General features: G+C 47.7%; 1 protein-coding gene across 2 annotated transcripts in view; it reads right to left on the reverse strand.

Moving 5' to 3' along the window:
- PAPPA (pappalysin 1) overlaps positions 1-16315 on the reverse strand; it is a 181872-nt gene that overhangs the window by 13882 nt on the left and 151675 nt on the right. For both annotated transcript variants that reach the window (XM_017829250.1, XM_017829249.1), the window contains exons 19-21: positions 14881-14990; positions 8305-8376; positions 3901-3999 (exon numbers count right to left, since the gene is read on the reverse strand). In XM_017829250.1, the coding sequence (XP_017684739.1) occupies positions 3901-3999; positions 8305-8376; positions 14881-14990 (281 nt within the window). The remainder of the gene's footprint in view (positions 1-3900; positions 4000-8304; positions 8377-14880; positions 14991-16315) is intronic.

Below are 16315 nucleotides of genomic sequence, written 5' to 3' on the forward strand. Positions count from 1 at the left end.
TTTGTAGCATTCAAAAGAGGTCTTTAATGATTTCTTTTAAGCTCTCCAGCCTGATTGTGAACAGTGCAGGGCAAATACTCATTATTTCCTATCTAAGCAGCAGCGCTGATTAGCCGGTGGTTGGTCAGATAAGTCACACTGCTCCGTTCCCTGCTCGCTGCTGAAAATGCACAAGGTCATTCCCTGCTAATGCAGAGGGAAAACATGGGATAAGCGACTGCTGCCTGCAAGTCCCTTGTGCATTTTCAGGGCAACAAAACAGGAGCGTGGAAAATCTCACATTAAGAGGGCTCAGAATTAAAGGGAATATGGGTTGAAGCGTTTTGCTTTCAGGCAGCCTGTTCACAGCACTGTGTGCAGCTGAAAGTGTGTTTGGGAGGGTAGTGGGACTGCAGTGAAACTTAAGTCTTGACAGTTTGCGGACACTAAAGATCTGAAGCCAGCTCTTACTCGACTGTTAACTCCTGAATCTTCACATGGTGCGATGTTAATCTTCAGCCCTTTCCTAAAATAATGTGCCGAGTTGCTATGTTCTGTTAAATGTGAACCATGTGTCACCTCAGCGATGGCTGCAGCGGGGAAAACATGATAAATCTAAAGCTTTTAAAATGCCCTGTGACATTCTGGGAGAAAAACAGGTGTTGCATAAATGTCGGACATTTATGGGTAAACTTGCAGGGGCTTTAAAAGACTGACACATCTGCCACATAGTGTGTAACCCTGAAAGAAAAGGAGCAAAGCAAGTCTCTTTCATGTGTCTCGCTCTTTCTACAACCGTATGAAAATACATCCTCATCTGGTATTGGAATTAACAGAGCTGGACTTGCCCCTCCCTATGTCTCCTCCAGGTTTTTGGCTTTTACACCCGATGTGTATTTTAAAAACTGTGCCTTTTTAAGTAGGTGGCAAACTGTGCTGGAAGGATTTGGTATGCGGAGTATTTTTATTCAGCTCCCTTTTCTCTCACCTTTCATTGTTTTTCCCTTTGGAATATCTCCTGTAACGCTCCACTCATAAACCTCTTCAAAGGGAGGGCTGTATTTGAACAGCCTTGCCTGAAATCTGGTCTCAGTCAAAGGCCTCAGACGGGAAAATAACTCGCAGAGCCAAACCCCACGGCCCCACGGCTGCTGCCGCAGGTGTCGGCGGCTGCTTTGCAGGAGCGAGGTGCTGCCTGCTGCCTCTTCAGCCCTGACCCCACAGCCCCTCTGACTGGGTTATTATTCCCTCCTTTACCCTATAAATGTAATAAACTGGGACTTAGCATCTTGCTTTTAGTGTGGAAGGTCCAAGGAGAAGGTGTTGGCTTTTTTTTTCCTCGCTCCCCCCCAAGTGTCTCATTCAGCACCTGCAGTGTCGTTGGTGTTTTGGGAGAGAGGAGATTTTGGAAGCTGAAAGTGTGCTGGGGAAGCTCAGCTCTGTGATCTCTAGGATGGGTGTTCCTAAATTACCATCTAGGGCAAGTCTAATTCCCTGAGCTGCAGTGATCCAGATCCCAGTGAAGTCTGTGAAAACAGAATTTACCTCCAAAAAGCTACAGAACCTCCCCCTCCATGAGGGAAATCCATCAGAAGTGTGACCAGCTGCCCGTCTCTGACCATTTGCCCTTTGCATCAGGCAGTTTTAGCACAGAAACCAGTAACCCACTGGGCTACAAAGCGCTTCCCCTCCTTGGGAGGTCACTTCATTTCTGGGTGGCAGTGAAGCCAGCAGATATTTTGAGCGTGAGTCGCCTGGCTGGTAAGTGTTCACGACTCTGTGCAGATCCTACTCTGCCTCAACTCCCTGCTCAGCAATAAATTCTGCTCCCAAACCTTAATCCTATCCCTCTCCCCCACAGTTCAGCTCTCACATCCCTTGTGTTTCAGTCCCATCCCCACCCCAGCAGTAGGTTGTGCCCTTAGCTCCTGCCTTGATGGGGCTGGTTTGGGTCGGTCTCCTCCCAGGCACCTCACTTCCCCTCCTCTGGCGCTGCTTGGGATTTTTCATCGCCTGCTCTCAAGCCCTGAGGCAGTGAGATAAAGTTTCCCAGGCAGGCTGTTTTGGGAGGAGAAGACCTACACCATGCTGAGCTACCGGGCACTTCCAGCTCTGCCCTCCTGGCTGGTGGGAGGTCAGTGAGCAAGCTATGCTTGCCGTTGGGCTGCTCCTCCCCAGGAGGTGGAAAATCAGCCAGAGATAGGAATCTCTTCTTGGAGACAACTGAAGATGAGCCACTGCCTGTCACCCCCCTCATCTCTGCAGAGGTTGTTTCAGCAGGGAGCCCTCTGTGGGCCCTCCATGCCCTACTTCACCCGTGGGGAACAGAGGAGCTCACCTGCCTGTGCTTCCCTGAACATGATTCCCAGGTCCTCTCTCAAAAGCAATACAGGGGAATATTTGTCAAAAAAAAAAAAAAAAGGCACATTTAGACAAACTACCTCTTCCTCTGTGTCTCCCCCAGTGAAGAAATTCACTCCTTCCACTTGCCAAGACATGTCCATCCCCCTTCCCCAGTGTTCCCAGGTGGGCCAGAGACAGCCCCCAAAGCTGAACCAAGGAAAAGAATCCTCCAGCCAAAGTTGGCTTATAAAGGAACTGCTCCCTGTAGAGGACCTTCTTCCTCACTTGGGTGACACAGATGGTATCATAGGCTGAGCCCAAGCTCCCTCAAGTTTGGTTGTTTATTAATATATATCAGTTACTTATTGGATTTTTGTTCTGTTCTACACTAAAATCTGGAAGATAAGGTAAAATATTCATATAGCAGAGGATAAAAATTGCTTTCTTTTCTTTGGAAAGAAATTCAGTGGTTAGAAACATATAAAATGCTGTACTGCTCCAAGCCACAAGCTCTATCACTCCAGTCACCATCTCTAACGTGGTCAGAAATAGGTGCTAAAGAAGCACCCATTAAAAAAGGGGATGTGTGGAGGGACCCTTCCCCAGGCTCAGGCAGTCAGTGGTTTAAATATTCCTGGGCCAGAAACTACATCCAAATCACAGTGTTTAATAGCCACTGACACGGCAAACCTCCACAAATAGGCCTATTCTTTTTTTTACTTCAAATATATTTTTGTTCTTAATAATATTCTGTGGCAATGCAACCTATCACTCAAACACACACTGTGCCAGTAAGGAGGTTCTTTCATTTGTTTGGATCCTGCTTCCAGGAAATTACCACTTCACCCCCTTGCTGCTGTGTGATAAAAAGCAGTGGATTTTACTTTCCTAAGAATCCTCCCTACATTAAATAATGATTTCATAGGTCCCTGTTACTAACTTGTCTCCTTTTGCAAGGTTCTTGTTTATGTGGTCTCTGTGCAGAAGATATTTCCATCTCCACTCAGCCCTGCTGCCCTGCTCCACAACCTCCTCTGTCCCACTTGGGGATGGGATGGTCAGCAACAAGCCAGGCACACACAGGGATCAAACTACAGAGCCACTTTCCTTTTGCTCTCTGCTCTTTTCCTAACGACTCTTAACCTTTAATTTCCCTTTGGAGCATTGAGGGTGGATATCAGGATGGACAAATACCCCCTTCTCAGTGTTTCTGTGTGAAAGTCTCCTGAGCAATAGGTACAACTTTGCTGCTGAACATGCCCCAAGTTTTGGAGAGAGCCAGCCCTTGCCCATAGGAGAAGCTTGGGTTTATTGTAAATAAGAATGAATCAACACCTCTGCAAATGTTATTTAAGAACCTGCCTTGCACAGGTGTAAAGTGTGTTATGGTGGGAAATGAACATCAAGAGAGGACTTCAAAATGAAGCAGCAAGAACTCAGTGCCTGTGATGAGCTGATGCTGAAGGTCCTTCTCAGACCTTAGACCTCCCCTGTTCTAGAAAAAAATAATTGTTTTTCCAGGCACAAAGCAACAGTCACCAAGGAATTCCCAATGAAAAGTGGAAGGGGCATCCCTACCTTTTTGGTCTTGACTGTTGAGGCGCAGCAGTCCCCACCATCATAGTTGCAGAAGGCTCGGTTGTTGATGGAGTCACAGTAGTTGTCCCCCATGAAAGGCTGAAAAAGGAAAAAGCAGGAAAAGACTGAGACCGTGGACATGGATAAAATGAGCACCTCCCCTATGGAGACAGGCTGGGAAGGTTGGGGCTGTTCAGTCTGGAGGAGAGAAGGTTGTGTGGAGACCTCAGAGCACCTTCCCAGTGCCTAAAGGGGCCTACAAGGAAGTCAGGGAGGGACTGTTCATCAGGAACTGTGGTGAGAGGACAAGGAGTGGCTTCAAACTGAGAGAGGGGAAGTTTAGGTTAGATATGTGGAAGGAATCCTTGGCTGTGAGGGTGGTAAGACACTGGCACAGGTTGCCCAGAGAAGCTGTGGCTGCCCCTGGAAGTCCCTGGAAGTGTTCAAGCCTGGGGTTGGACAGGGCTTGGAGTAACTGGTCTAGTGGAAGGTGTCCCTGCCCATGGCAGGAGTGTTGGAACAAGATCATCTTTAAGGACCTTTCCAACCCAACCCATTCTATGATTTCATAATTCTAAAACCTGTAACACTATTTCAGAAGGAAAACATGAAGACTCGAAGGAGCCATATAGTTTGTAACATTACCAACTGCCCTGAAAAGCCAAAGATAATTATTCCCCTTTCCCTTCAAAGCAGACAGAAAAAAAAAGGACAGTAGATGAAAGGGAAATGAGCCCTTCTTGGCTTTTCACATCCCACATAAGAGGATGCTTCAGGAATATTAATTTGGCTAGGCCCAGAGACAGCATCCAGGCATCTAAAACTGTGGCACCTTTGATAATTTTAAGCTAACCTTCCAGAACTGTGTGGGATAAGAAGAAGGTTATGTATCACAGCAAAACAGGCTTGCTTTTAATAGCTGTGCTTTTCACCACAGTTCTCCAAACTATGCAACACGTGTCAGCAACGAGGGCACAAAACAAATCACAAAGAGAAATGGAAGTGGTCTGAGCTCAGCACAGGGACCATGTGCTCCTCTTCTCCAACCAGCAGTGACTGTGTGTGACCTTGGCCATGACACATAATCTTCCTCCACTCCACAGCTCAGATCTGGGATAGTGGCAATTATTCAGAGGGGTGTTGTGGAGAGCTATTAAGTAAAATTCGTAAATCACCTTGAAAAAGAAAATGTGGTCACTAGTCTGTGCAATGGGATCACTAGTCCATGTGCTGCACAGGACCTGAACAACCACCACAATTCTGAAGGAAAGCCTTGAGGTCTGGTCTTTCTTTACACATTTACACCTCTTGATCAGCAAGTACAGAAATCTTTCTTGGAAGTCAAAACTGTGCCTGATGGTAAAAAAGGCCCCCTGTGAGAATCCCAGCCAGCAATGAGTGCTCAGAAAAATGGGTGCTCAGCAGAGAGCCCAGTCATATCTCTGTAACCCTTCTTACACACACAGGCTCATGGGGCCATTCCCACTTTATCTGCTCTTTGGAAAATGTGTTTATTCTTCACTGAGAAAAACACCAGGGTCTTTCCTACGGGAAGGCATCACTGCAGAGCAGGTGGGGTGGCTTGTGGAGGTTTCCTGGGAGCATTTTGCAGCAATTGCAGTACCAGAGTCTCCCTGATGATGGGATACCTGAAGAACCAGCCATGAGAGCTTGCTGTGCTCTCCCCAGAGTGAGCCATGGCCCTGCTCATCAGTGTTGAAATGGACTCTCTGGAGTGGTGCAAATGCACATTTTTACTGCTGGTGTGTTGCAAATTTAAATATTTCTATCAGGTACAGGAAATCCATCCAACAATGCAACCACAGCAGGACTACCAGGAGGTGACTGATTCATTGTGTGATACTTGTTTAGTTCCATGCAAATATGGCAAATGTTGACAAGGAAATCAAAATTACAGCATAAGGCTCCTGTCCCTTTAAACTGCCTTAACTCCACTTAGTTCCACAGATATTGACTTATTTATACAGGCAAAGCCTTTGACTTGCAAACGCCCTTCCAATTTAATTAATATGCTAAGAGTTAAAAGGGAATGATTTATAAATAGATGAAGAGATATTTTGATGCCAACACGGTCATATTTAAAACCATGAACTTTGCCCAACCTCCCAGGAAATTTTGTAGGCTTCTCCATGTTTCCCTTGTGTTGCCTGGCTGTGCCTGCTTGTCGAGAAAAGCTTGACTTTAATTTTCCATGCCTATGCCTGTACCCTACACCTATGAATGCTGGAAAATCAGTAAAAGAAGCTCGTGGAAGAGTTTGCTCTGGCACAGACTAGGCAAGCTAGTCCTTTGGAGGGGAAGAGTAGGACAAATAGCATCTATTCTGATTTGGGTTCAAAATCCTCTTTTGGGGGACCCTGGCTATGGGGGGTGAGGTGTCTACAGCTCTTCCTGCATGTCTTAGTGCTCTGATATTTTTGAAGGACTATACAGGTAGTCCAGAAGGACTACTTTTCTACTGAAACACCTAAGTTAGGTGCTGAGAAGTACGGGGCTGACTCATAAACCTCTGTTCCTGCCACTAGGGAGCGACAAAAAATCACATTGCAGCAGCAGCCGGGGTTCCCACTGCGATCACCAAGAGTCAAATAATGCCCCACTTACAGCCTCCTGTTCAGGGAACCCTCCCTAATGCTAAGGATGTCCATACATTAAGGACTGTATCAGCTTAATGGCCCAGCATTATTGAGCTACTGGCTTATTAGGCACTGTTTCCACAGTTGTGAAGGAAAAAAAAAAAAGGCTTGGTGAAGATGGCATTTCTTCTGAAATCTTAATGCCAGAGAACAAGCTCTGGCCCATCCATGGATCCTGGAAGCATCATGCTCTAAAAATGATGCTAGAGGCCATTATCAATTGTCTGGGCAAAGCCTTCCAAGATGATAGATTGTGATGCAGTGACACTGCTGAATGAATGTTGAAAAGAAGAAAGTTCCTATTGATGCAGAGGGCCCTGGCAATTAGCAATGATGGAAGGGAAGAAAATGCTGAGAAGAAGCATGTCAGTAATAATGGCTTCTGGTAAATTATTACATCATTGCAAAGTTTGCCTCAGTAAGAACTATCCTTAAACAGCAGGAGAATGGATACCCAATGGTGCATCAGCACCTGAATGGCATTTCTTAATGGTCTCTGGATGTTATTTCAGCTCTCTTTGGAGAATGGGGGCTCCCAGCCAGCCTGCATGAAAGCGATGTGTGAGAGGGCTTATGACATTCAGAGCACTGACAGCAGAATGCTTTTCATTTAGGGAACAACTAGACAGAAACTATTACATTGTTGGAGAGTTATTACCCTCTTGGGCCCAGCATTTGTATGCAGAGGAAACCTGTCTTTCACTTCAAGACAAATCCCATCGCGCAGCAATGTGGTCTGGAGCTTTGTGTCAGATTTAGGAATTCAGTCCCATGTTCTGCCACTTTGGGCAAATAATTTCAATGGGCCTGTAAAATTGGGTTACTGGGTGCTGAGAGCACGGCCAGTGCAGCAGAAAGGCAGGAGATGTGGGGGGGAAGGCACAGCTCTGCCACTGCCTGTCCCTGTAACTAAAGCAGCCAACTATCCCTCTGCCTGTGAGCTATCCATTTCTAAAATGGGATTGGAGCTTCTCAATTTAACAGAGGTACCACGGGGACTGACTTCTTGACATGGGTGAGATACTCAAGGGCTGGCACAATGGGAACCACAGGAGTGCCATGATCCAGACAGAGGTGCTCCAGTCCTGTTTAACCACTGGAAACATCTTAAGTCTTCTCAGGCTTTTCAAAGACTGCTGCCAGCAGAAACATCATCCTTCAAAATAATTGTTTTCTTCAAGTAACACGCAAGACTGTAAAATTGTATCACAGATTAAATGTAACTGTGTGTTTCTGATTATTTTTTTCTGGTTCAGATAGAGGTTCAGTGGAGGGATGTGCTGTTTGCTCACTGTCCAGCTGTGCTGTCCACCCAGTGGTCTCATTTCTGTCTCTGGCTTCCCTAAAGTTTCTCTGCATACACCAATGCCCAAAGCTTAACTGGCCTTGGAAAGAATTGCCCCTCTAATAATATGTCAAAATCAAGGACAAACAACTGAAGGTTTTTGCAATTTCCCAGAAACTCCCACATTCTGGGAAATTCTTTTGGTCTACCAATGTTTTTGAGCTACTTGATCATTGTAACTCCTGTGAGAGACACCCAACCATCAGCTCTAGGAAAACCACCAGTTCCACTACTGAGTGTCAGAACTGATGCAGGCAATCACAGCCTGTTTGAGAGGATGATCAGGGCAAAATCCTGTTTGCCCCCCTTGAAAACCAGCATCTACAGCCCACATGCCTGCTGTGGCTGTTCCTGCAGGATTTAGGAGCCAGCATGGACCACCTGAGCTAACGCCAAACTCACCTCGCAGCCTTTGACACAATGAATCAGGGAAGGGTGAGGATACCACTTGAGTCCTGCCGTGCAGACAACGCTCTGGAGGGAAGAGGAAAAAAACGCAGCAGGTTAAGACAAAGAAATCAGTGTACAGAAAGTCAGAGTGCTGGCTCCTGTGGCTCTCCTGTACTTAACCAATGAAGTTCAGTTCCTAACACCTCTTGTGTTCTCAGGACCTGGCTGTCCTCCAGGTATTTACAAGAAGTGTTGGACTTGACACTTGCAATAACAGAGCATTTGAGATTAAAATAATATTTAAGGTTCTCCTAAAATGTCATGTCCAATATTTCACTCATGGTGGGGGAACGTGGCAGGGAAAGGCAAAGGCACAGGTCCACTGTCTTGCCCTTGGGTAGAAAAGATATTTTAGAGATTTCTTTGGTGCTGCAAAGCATTGGTGTCTTTCACTGCCCATTGTACCTGGGCTTCTTGAAGATGGAAGCAGCTAAAGGTGGAATTTCAGATATATTTTAGCACCATCTTAAATAAAAGCACCTCCCACCACACACCTTCAGAATAACCCCCAGATAGGACAGCATTATCCACTACATTTTATGAGCTTTAAATTAATTTCTCTACCAACTCTGTCTACAGATTTTCTAGAAGACAAAGTTGGACTGCCTAGTTTTGGGCAAAAATGATGACCAGCCCCCTCGGTGATGACACAGGCAGGGCAGCCATAGACATGGACACTTAGAATTTAAGAGAGGATGAAATCTTTGACCAGTCAGTGGAGATGGTGGTTTAATACCCTAGAGGTCCTGGAGATTGGACTCCCATCCATTCAGCAGGACATGGGGCACAAGTTCATTTTGGGTTATCATCCATGGACAGAGCACTACCCTGTGCAGTTGGGCAAGATGTACACACAGGCACTCACCTGAAGAGAGGGGTTGGATGGAGGCTTGGGGAAGGAAGGGATTAGCATTTGGGAAGACCCCAGGCACAAGCCATCCCCTCCCCTGTTTATCTGAGGGCTAGTTTAATCCATCTGCAGGAGAACCTCGGCATGTTTTTACAGTTTCTGTCATTTGAGGCTTACCTGGCGTGTGCTAGAAAAAGGACTTTTATACTATCTGACTGCGACTGTTTATCTTTCCGATGCTCTCGGATTTTCCACTATTAGTCAAGCCCTGCTTGCCCCACCTGCCTCGCAACAGGGCCTGTCTGTGTGAGTGGAGAAGCGGCCAGGAGAGGGGGGAGGATGTTGTTTATCCCTCAAGAGGGAGGCTGCAAGGTGCAGGGGGCCCAGAGGTGTCAGACATTCCCCCAGAGCTCTTGACAAGAGAGCTGGAGATTTCCAGGCTGTTGCCTGCCACAAATGGTGAGGGGTTTGTTGTTTGCTTCCCCCACACCCCCCCTTCTGTTTATTGCACTTCAGAGGGAAAAGAAAGGAAACTTTTCTAGGTTTGAAAATAAACAAGGCCAGTCAACAGTCCGGGAGCGGGGAGAGTAAAGGAAACAGTTCAAGAGCGTTTGAACCCAAGAATTAAAACAAAGTAGAAAAACTCAGGCATTTGCCTCCTGTATCCAAGGCCAGCAGACAATAAGTGGAAGAAGGGCACTTCCAAAGAGCATCTCACAATCCCCTGGTAAGAAGCATCAATATTTACAAAACCTCTCGCTATGTGTGAATGTGTGTGAGCAGGCAGAGCCAATAAAAGGATGGGTAGCCTTGAACCAGGCTCTGAAGAAGAAAGGAGGTTTGAGCAATTCCTCACAGAGGATGCACTGACTGCTTTCCTGACCCTCCCAGTGTTAAAAGCCCAGCACCAGTCTTAGAGGAAGGGGTAGAAGGTGAAGTCTCTGCTTCTCTGAGTGCTCTGTCAAGGTCATCTTCAATCCCAAGAACTGCACAGACTTGGGCTGGACACTCTCCAGGGAATGGGAATGGAGCCCCAGGTTGCTCTCCACAGTGTAGGAGAGCCAGGTGACCTTGTGCCAAGTTAATCACTGGGTCAGTGGGACATTCCCATTGCTCCTGAGTGGCACCCACCAACAGCTTCATACCTGTTAATTCGCCCTCCCCTTGGATGATCCTTTGCCAGTGGAGCTGAATTCAATCCTGCTAACATTCAGAGAGCTGAAAGCAGAAGGAAGGACCCTCTTCCATGGTCCTCTTGCTGATTTTCCAAGCCCTCAGTTCCCCCCACCCAGCCTATTTGTACCCTCAAGCTGCTGCAGCTGTGTGTGCAATGCAACGGGAGAGAGGGTTTGGGTAGAGGGAGAGACTGGTTTAGAAAATTGATAAATTGGGAATGATTTGGGTTGCTGGGCATTGTTTCTGCCTCCTGCAGTACCAACAGGTGTACAGGTGCCACAGGATGCCGCACGGGGCAACTGAGATGAACAAATGCATGAAAAGCAAGCAAGGATGGGTGTAGGTTGTGCATGACCACGATCTGATGGTATCAGTGTGCACAGAAAGGAAGGTGGACTCAGAAGGCCGACACAGGCTGCTGTAAGAGGTGGGTGGAAGGACCACCACCATGTGCCAGGTGGTGCACGGGGAAAGCCCATCTGGCCACTACCCCTGTGAGCCCCCTCCCCTGTGCTGCTGTGGTGACATATGCTGCCCTCGTGGCCCCAGCTCCTCTCACGCACTGGCTTTTTGCAGCACAGCTGCCCTCCCACACGGGCCAACACCGTGCAGCCGGGTGGATTGACTCCAGCCCTGTCCCATCCCAGAAACACCACCCAGCCACATCTGCGGTCGGTGGCTGGGATTCCATCTGCTGCCAAGGGAGAGGGAGCAGGGCTGCGCTCCCACAGTAGGTAACAAAGAGCCAAGAAAGCAAATCAGGCTGTCATTTTCTCCTTGTGAGGGAAGACCCAGTGCCTCCAGTGACGGCGCTTCCCTCCCGTGGTGGGACTAACACAGTGATGTCAACCCTTTGCGGGCTGCAGGGGGGATTGGGTTTCCCTCAGAGAGGCCAGTGGAGAGCTCTCCTCAACCTTAGATGGGTCAAGTGTCCCCCAGATGCCCAGGGATTGGCATCTCCTGGTCTCAGCTAACTCGCTCCTCAGGCACTAAATGAACACGATAATTAACCATGGGCCTAATGTGGCCGGGGTGAGGGGATTGGCCAGGAGAGGGGGAACACAGCACTTTGGGGCTGCTCCTTCCTGTAGCTACAGATGGGCTGGGATCTCCTGCCTCCCTGGGTTCTGAGCAGCTGCACTGCAGTTGGTCACATCGCTGCTCTGTGACTCAGTTTCCCTGCTGCAAAAGGAGCCCAAAACTCACAAAAAAAAAAAAAAAAGGCAGAGGGGAAGGAAGGAGGAAAACTGCAAAGCTTGAATGAATAGGGGAGTGTTTAAAGAGTACTCCCACTGATAGTTTTTGGACATTTATAACCCCAAAGCTTGCAGTGCACGTGGGAAAACACATCACCAGCAGTTGGGCAGTGTCACTGGCGTGTGGAGGGGCCATGGACACGCTCAGCTCAGCAGAGTCAGGGCACACCAAGCCTTTGAGGGCTTTCCCAGGCATGCACATGCCTGCACATTGTTTGGCCTGTTCCTACTCAGCACAAAGGCAAGAACCCAAATTCAGACAACCTAAGAAATTAGGTGTCTGCCCTGTTTCTCTGCAGTCAGTGGGAAAGAGCTGTCAAAGCTGTCTCTGAGCTATTTCCCTTTTTTCTCCCTGCTGCCTGCATAGTCAGTCTTGGCAGCTCTATCCATGGGTGTCTTCAGGAGCTCAGAGCCCCGTGACACTCACAGTGAAGGGGAAATCATGGGGACAGCAGTGGCTGCTCCCAACACGGCCCACTGCAGAACAACAGAGGAACAGAAGATTTCAGGTGATTATTTTCTTGCTGAAAATACTAATTTGGAAGACAGTGCCAACTTATACTGATTTCAACAAACTGTTTCAGACCCAGCAAAGCAACTCAACGTAAACCAATTCTGCAAAACACAGTAATATTTAGACATTTTTTGAAGTGAATTATCTGTTGTTGTTGTTCCTTTGAGAGGACATTTAATTTCTAAGGTTTTTGGTTTTTTTTTTTTTTTTCATTTTCATTACACAAAAGTTTACAAAATCTCCTTGGAAATGAAATGCTACGTTATGTTCAAACCAACATGTTTTTTTCCTCTGATTTTTTGGTTCACCAAAAATCACAACAACAAAAGAGTCACTTTGATTAGAGAAAAACATTTTTTTTTTTGTTTCAAATTTAACAGAACTTCGAGTGAACCGAAAAATCAAGTGATTTGCACAGCTCTGCTCTAAACAACCCCCAGAGGAGGGATAGCCCTTCTTCCCACTTTGCTTCCATAACAGATGTTGCTTGAGCAGCTACACACAAATATATCTTTTTTCTTGCCAGCTCTCCCTGTGTTTTCTTGTCCCTATCCCCTCAAAGGTAAATGCCACAGATGGGTCCTGCCTTTACCTATTTCCCATCCTGCCCTAATTTGTACTTTACTTGTGCCTCAAATTAAGTAACAAAGTGTTTCCTTTGCGTCATTCGAGTGCTGTGAGATGTACAAAGACTTGCCGTGTAAATGCAACCAGCTGCTCCCTTCGCTCGTGTGGCACAACAGCAAACTGTCACTGACCATAAACAGAGACACGGATTATTAATGATACATAGCACATTGCCATGGGGACCTCCCCCTAAGGCATCCCAGTCCCATCTCTCCAGGGTCTCCCCAGTCCCACCAGAAGCAGCGTTTCCCTCAGTGGGACCCCACGAGGCTCCGCTCCCTGTGGGTGGCATCCCCTTATCTGCAGAGCTGAGTAAGATGGATGCTTTACAGCTACCAAAAAAATCCCCTCTGATATGTCTCAGCATCATCCTGCTCGTCTCCCAAAGGCTCCCCTCCATCTCCCAACACAAGTTTTCAAGCCCATATCTCGCCCTCTATTTACAAAGTGTGGGGTCAAACTTGCATCTGCTCGCAGCCTAAAGCTCTTTCAAGATCCTCACCATCAGGGCAAAAAAAGGGTCTCATTTGCCACTGTGCTCTTGGAAACCATGATTTCTCCTCCATCCCTCACTCCCCTCATCTCCCCCTTTACTACTCTGTTTTCCCTGCTGCCTAATGAGCCCTCCAGAGACCTGCAGGTATAAAACTCGTTACAGCTCCCTCCGCGTACCCGCATCAATAAGGGAAGGAGTGCAGAGAGAACGGGAGGGAAGCTGTCACTTTATTTCCCCATGAATTACAAACCACTTTAAAGTCTGGCACTCGGGAAAGGGCCGGTGAGAAATTGCCCCTCACACAGAGATAGGGGTTTTCTTTATGTTTCATGCCAGAAACTTGGCAAAGCCTCGGCAGTCATAGAATTTCAGAGTCTGGAGCGAATGGGGAGCTAGGAAGGACACTATGAGCCTGTCATATTCTCTGGACTTAAGTTTCCCACTCCTTTCCAGGATTTATTCTCTCGCTCTGTGTGAAATAGGAAAGCATAAAGTGGTGGAGATTTTTGGAGCGGCTCTCTACCCACAGCCAAGGCCAGATTTCAAAAATCCCAAACCCTGGGCGTACATTTAGTCATGTAGAGAAGCAAATAGACTGTCAAAGCTGCTCAGGACACTCTGGGGCTGTGTTGGCTGCTTGTTCTCCTCCGTAATGGAGTTCAAGTGTGTAAAACAAGCTCCTGCAAAGCCAGGGCCAAGTATGTAAAAGCCAGCAGTGCTTGTTCACGAACACCACCAGCAACCTGGTGACACCTGATGTGTCAGCATCTTCTGACAGGTGCTTGAGCGTGTCCAGTTAGACCTCTACACCTGCAGAAATACTGTGTAAGGGACAAACACCTGATTACACGAATTTGCAGGCAGGAGGCACGTGAAGGTTTTCAGGATGAAGTGGGTGAGCGTGTCTCCCACTGGAATCCAAGTGGGGGCATGAAACCAAGCAGCTGTTGGGTGCAGGGTGAGCGTGCGTGCGAGGTGCACACGGGTGGGCACGTCCCCAGCAGGGCACACTGGCACTGGTGTGTGCTGGAGGACGCTCAGGACGGAGTGCTGGGAGCAGTTAATGCTGGCTGTGCATTTGCAGCAGGCAGGAGGGAGAAGTGGTGACCTCTGGAAGGGGCTGTGCTGAGCAGGCAGCTCTCGCATGCGGGCGAAGGGGCGGGGGGAGCACTCAGCCAGCTCTGCGGGGTCGGGAAATGAAATACCCTCTGTATCAGCTTCTTTTGTCATCCAAAAGCAGCACAGAAAAAAATCCAGTCACTGCCACCCAAAGAATGCAAAACACAGAACAGGAGGAAGAAAATAAAACCTGGCCAGTGCCCTTTCTCTCACTGTCTGTCCCATCTTCCTGTGTCATGAATCCCATTTTCAGATCAGACCCCACTGATCTGAGGCCTTTACCTTGAACTGACTTTCAGTGGGAAAACACAGAGAGACAGCAACTCAGAAAGAGAGCCACCACATTACCAGAACAACATGAAAAGACACAACAAAAAACAGGAATTTCCCCATTTTCCCCTTCATCAAATGAACCACAGGTAACGCTGTTCACTCTCTGCTCATAAACATTCAGCAAGGGATACAGTTAGTGGAGTTGTCAGGCACTGACCTTCACTCTCTGAGGGTTCATCCAGTGCTGGATGTCTTGCACGGTCTCGTTCACGCGCAGGAGGATGGGCTCGTGACTGTGATCCAGACATGAGGTGGTACACTCTGTGCCTGCACAAAACACGGGGAGGATAAAGCTAAAGGATAAAGCTAAAGGATAAAGCAAGCAGCTCCTGACCCTTCCAGCATCCTTCCAGCTGAAGGACAGGATTACAGCTCGTTTTTCCTAAATTGCAATTAGCAGTTGGCCATAACTATCACATATCTCCGAGCCACACATGAAGTGCTGAGTACAACCCTGCACTCAGCAGGAGAGCGTGGGGGTGGCACATATTCCAGGGCCTTTCTGTACGAGCTGCAAATCTAGGTATTTCTCTGCCTGTTAACTCCAAGAAGGGGGTCAGGTTTTGCACTTTTGGATCATCAAGAAAACGTGAAGGTTTTTCCATTTCAACTAATCTTTCAAGCGATGGGACTGATTAGGCAGAGGCTGTCGAACTCATCTCGCCTATGACGTGACAAAAACCTACTGTTTGATCTGTCCAAGTTTACAGACCTCCAATAATAATCTTTCAGAAGGTGATCAAGCCTAATGATATTGGAGATGAACTATCACCGAAGTCCCACAGTCGATAAGAAGTATGCAGAGAGGTAATGATGGCTTTGTTCACACATAAACCTGCTTTTTCTCTGATTAACTGTCATGCCCAGTGGGAACCCTGTCCTTCCTTTATTAAAACATGCTGGGATACTCTGCAGCAATATCCCAGAGCCCTGTGGTGACACAACCGTAAGCCCTAGTGTGTTGGACCATTACCATTTCCCCCCTGGAAAATCACTCTTGAATGGCACAGCTGCTGCAAACATGTCATTAGGATTTCTGCACTCCAATCAGCGCTGGGGGAGGAATTAATCTCTGCACTGGTTTGGAGAGCTGAACCTTTGGCTCAACACACGCCTCAGCCTGGAAGGGCAGATTAGGTGTCTGAGGAATTACTGAAGGTGTGTGGGATTCATAGTGACCATGACTGGATGCTATTATTTCCCCCACCTGCTTCTGCCTTCTCACATTCTCCACACGGAGGAGTCAGTGGGAGCAGTCAGACCTGGGCTGTTGAGCCGGGAAGACAGGGAGCACTTGGAGTTTTGCTTTCCCAGGGCATGTGGTAGTGGCTCCACAAACCTGCTGGATGAGGCCCATTGACATCACCCCTGTGGTGAATGAGTGGCAGGAGAGCACCTTCTCAAAACACCATCAGTCAGGCTTCCAAAAACGCAAAGAAGAGAAGAAAACCCCAATATCTGATGCCAAAAGGTGGTGCTGGGTGAGCCTGCAGAGTGTGGTGTGTCTCCATCTGCTGAGGATGAGCCAGAGGCTGCTGTGCCCTTGCTGAGTTCTCCAGGGAGAGTCATGCTCTTGTGGAGGGTCTGCCCCA

Source organism: Lepidothrix coronata, unplaced genomic scaffold (genome assembly GCF_001604755.1).
Source record: "Lepidothrix coronata isolate B3197 unplaced genomic scaffold, Lepidothrix_coronata-1.0 Scaffold160, whole genome shotgun sequence".
Lineage (NCBI taxonomy): Eukaryota > Metazoa > Chordata > Aves > Passeriformes > Pipridae > Lepidothrix > Lepidothrix coronata.